Source organism: Peromyscus californicus, unplaced genomic scaffold, assembly GCF_007827085.1.
Source record: "Peromyscus californicus insignis strain IS unplaced genomic scaffold, ASM782708v3 Scaffold_4__1_contigs__length_199733344, whole genome shotgun sequence".
In the NCBI taxonomy this organism is placed as follows: domain Eukaryota; kingdom Metazoa; phylum Chordata; class Mammalia; order Rodentia; family Cricetidae; genus Peromyscus; species Peromyscus californicus.
The window spans coordinates 174,893,755-174,897,531 of record NW_026294562.1 but is presented as its reverse complement, the minus strand read 5'-3'; the positions used below and the strand labels follow the sequence as shown (position 1 = coordinate 174,897,531).

The following is a 3,777-nucleotide window of genomic DNA, read 5'->3' as shown; positions in this document are numbered from 1 at the left end:
ATGAGTGGGTTCAACATCAGAAAATGTAGAGCTCCCTAGAAAAGCTTGTTTGCTACGTGAAAAGTGGATCCTTACCTCCTACTATTATTACTCCTCTGAATAAATCCCAAATGGTCCAAGATAAAAAAATGAAATCTCTCACATGCACCAAAGAAACTCTGGGATTCAAAATCTTGCACAATTTAGGGAAAACAGGATAAACAATCCAGGCAGGTGTGTTGACCCTGTGGGTACCACACAAGCTTGGTGACCTGAGTTTGATCCCCTAAACCCACACCAAGGATAAAAATAAAATCTTTCAGAAAAGTCAGCCAAATAATTGGAAAAATATATTTGTAATTGTCAGAAACTGTCATACCTAATGCCAGTAATACGTAGTCAGCAACTACAGTCATTCAAGAAGTTATTGAGGGGAGAAATGGGTATAGAAAGTGGACAGTCAGTGGGGTGGTGGTGGTGCACACCTTTAATCCCAGCACTCATGAGGCAGAGGCAGGCAGATCTCAGAGTTCGAGGCCAGCCCCATCTACAGTGAGTACCAGGACAGTTAGTGCTACACAGAGAAACCCTGTCTGGAAAAACAACAAAACAAAAACAAAAGAGAATGTAGATGGTCATGAGAGAGGAAAATAAGTTAGATTTTTGTGGTGCTAGGGACCAGACCCAGAGACTTACTTATGTGTGCCAGGTAGTTGCTCTACCACTGAGCCACACCCCCAACCCCTCACTGGGGGATTCTAGGCAGGGGCTCTACCACTGAGTCACACCCCCAACCCCTCACTGGGGGATTCTAGGCAGGGGCTCTACCACTGAGCCACACCCCCAACCCCTCACTGGGGGATTCTAGGCAGGGGCTCTACCACTGAGCCACACCCCCAACCCCTCACTGGGGGATTCTAGGCAGGGGCTCTACCACTGAGCCACACCCCCAACCCCTCACTGGGGGATTCTAGGCAGGGGCTCTACCACTGAGCCACACCCCAGCCCCTCACTGGGGGATTCTAGGCAGGGGCTCTACCACTGAGTCACACCCCAGTCTCTCACTGGAGGAGTCTAGGGAAGTGCTCTACCACTGAGCCACACCCACAACCCTTCATTGGGGCTAGTGTGCTCTCACTAGGCTAGTCTAGGCAAGTGTGCTATTACTGAAAAATTTTCAAGTCCCTTTTCATTCTTAAATGAAAAGATAACTTATATTAAAAACCTTAAAACTGATATACCTTTTTTCTGCCACCAGGCTGGTGAGCACTATACATCTGACGGTTGAGCATATTGGCTACGAAATTGGAAAATACCCATTTACCAGTCACTGGTGGGAGTGTAAAGAGGCCAATCAGCCATATCTGTAAAGTTACCAAGGCAAACTTTTGGCCCAAGAATGTCACTTCTAGAAATCAGACTACAGATACTACCAAGGACAAAAAGCCTAAGGAGCTAATCAGATGCATCATCAATTTTATGGAAACTTGAAAAAAAAAGTGGTATATAACACCATCAAGTGTAAGATGCATTCCAACTTGAGATAGTAAACATGAAGAATGTGTTCAGAACCAAAGCACAGCCAGGTGATATGCACAGGAGACAATCTCCTAGAGGAGGCTTTTATACTGCCAGGAGAAAGCGATGGGATAGCTGAACCGTCCATCAGAATATTTCTGGTTCATTACAGCATAACCACAGAATGCAAAAAGTATAGCTCTAAGGAATAAATATACTGGTCGGGAAGGTTCTTCAAGATATTTTCTTAATGAAATCACAATATGTAAACCAAAGAATGTCCACTTTGTGAATAAATAAACAAATAAATAAAGTGTATACGTAATGAAATTAGGAAGGAGACTGACTTCAGAGGCTGCGCTAGGTACAGGGACAAGGAGAGAAGGACAGAGAGGTCAGTCCTTCATATTCTCGGGGCTTATGAATAGATGGCTTACTAAAAAAGAGAAACAAAAAAGAAAAACCTTTGGAATATGAAAAACAAAATCGCAGAAATTTGGTATGTTTGGAAACACCATTTATCACATACTATATACAATATTTATGTTGCTTGCCATTCTCAACGTCTCAGAAACACAAAGTCAGTCTTACACGCTACACTCTCGTTGACTCTGACACGAAGAGAAGGCGTGTTCTGCAAAAAGTCAAGTGCTTGACACAAACTTCGTCCTAAATCCAGTTTTAACTCTCCACGCTGATCCTTCTTCATCGTGGGCTCTACTACTGGCAATTTTAAGTCTCAAAATTTTACAAAACCATCCTTTGCGCATTAACGAAGCCACGTGGACACAAGAAATCCCAATCAATCATAAACTCAAGAAACGTTACAGGAGTCTAACGATGTTTTGGACATTCCCCCCCCCCCCAAATTTTCTGACGTTTTTCCTCTTCCAACGATGCACTGCCTTATTCTCAAGATCCTTTTGACTTTCGAAAACCAAGTTGCAGGATGGGGTTTGACTTGAATGCCGAGGTCTCGGTGCCGTGTCCACCCTCGCCTGACTCCTTACTCTCTGTGGATGAACTTATCGCAGCCCAGTTCTTCTATGAGAGGATTGATCACTTCCGACGCAGTCAGGGCTATGGTAAACGTTAAAATGTCAAAATCCACCCTCTGGGGGTTGCGTAGGTACTCTATGTCGAAGGCTGCCTCCCTGGCTCTGCAGGCCTCCACGAAGCGCCTCCGGCGCTCCTCCAGCTCCTGGATCCTGCCCGGGGCGATCGGATAGTTCTCCAGGTAGTGGCGCAGGAACTGCTGGTAATTGATGCCCAAGACGCTGAGCGGGTGGCGGAGGCGCAGGTACGGCATCGCCGCCAGGCCGCCCGCCCTGGACCGGGGCCTGCCCTCGGGCGCCTCCTCCTCCAGCGGCTCGCCCAGCAGCCGGGCCACCTCCGCCATCCGGGCTTCCCTGGACGCCGCCGCCATCGGGCCTTCGCGGGCCGCCGCGCCACCACGGGCCGCCGCCGCGGGGCCTCCCCGGGCCTCCGCCACCCGGCCTTCTCGGGCTGCAGCCACCCGGCCTCCCCTGGCCGCCGCCCCCGGGGCTGCGGGGCCTTCCCGGGCCGCCGCCATCGGGCCTCCCCGGATCTCCTCAGGTCGCGCCGGGCCCGGGAGCGCACGCCGCCCGCCGCCTACCTCGGCCTGCGGGAGCCCGCGGTCGCCGCTCGCCGCGCCCGTCTGCGGGACGCTGCTGACTGCGGGCAGCTGGGACATGTCGGACCGCAGGGTCGGCACGGCTGCTCGCGGAGACCCGGGAATAACGGGACGGCGAGGCGCGGGGCGTGCACGCGAGGGCGCGTACCCGAGCGCAGTGCGCACGGGCAAACGGCGCGCGCACCGCCACCTGCGCAGGCGTAGCTCCAACGGCGAAGCCGAGGAGCAGTGCGCATGCGTCTCCTCCGGGCGCTTTGGGGAGAGCCTTGCGATTGCCACCTAGCGTTCAGAAGAGCCGTTGCACCCTTTCGGTTGGAGGGTGGGGCTCTGTTTTACGTTCCTACCAACCAGTTTCTAATTTCAATTTCAGGTTTTAAATTAGTCTTTAAAAATTTGTTTATTTGTATTTATTTTATGTGTATGAGTGTTTTGCCTGAATGTTTGTAAGTGCATCGTATGCATATAATGCCGAAAGAAGCCAGAAGAGGGCGCTGGATCCTCTGGAATTGGAGTTCTGGGAACCATGTGCTGGGGAACTGAACTTTTACCAGAGTAGCCAAAGCTCTTAACTTTGGAGCCACGTCTCTAGTCCCTTGGTTGTATTTTTGAAACAGTTTATCATGAAG

The 3,777-nt window shown here is 50.6% G+C and overlaps 1 protein-coding gene across 1 annotated transcript; it reads right to left on the bottom strand.

The window, feature by feature from the left end:
• Positions 1-307: 307 nt before the first annotated feature.
• Eid2 (EP300 interacting inhibitor of differentiation 2) lies at positions 308-3,330 on the bottom strand. Its single transcript, XM_052712403.1, has one exon. The coding sequence runs from the start codon at positions 3,209-3,211 to the stop codon at positions 2,504-2,506; it is 708 nt and encodes a 235-aa protein (XP_052568363.1). The 5' UTR covers positions 3,212-3,330; the 3' UTR covers positions 308-2,503.
• Positions 3,331-3,777: the final 447 nt, after the last annotated feature.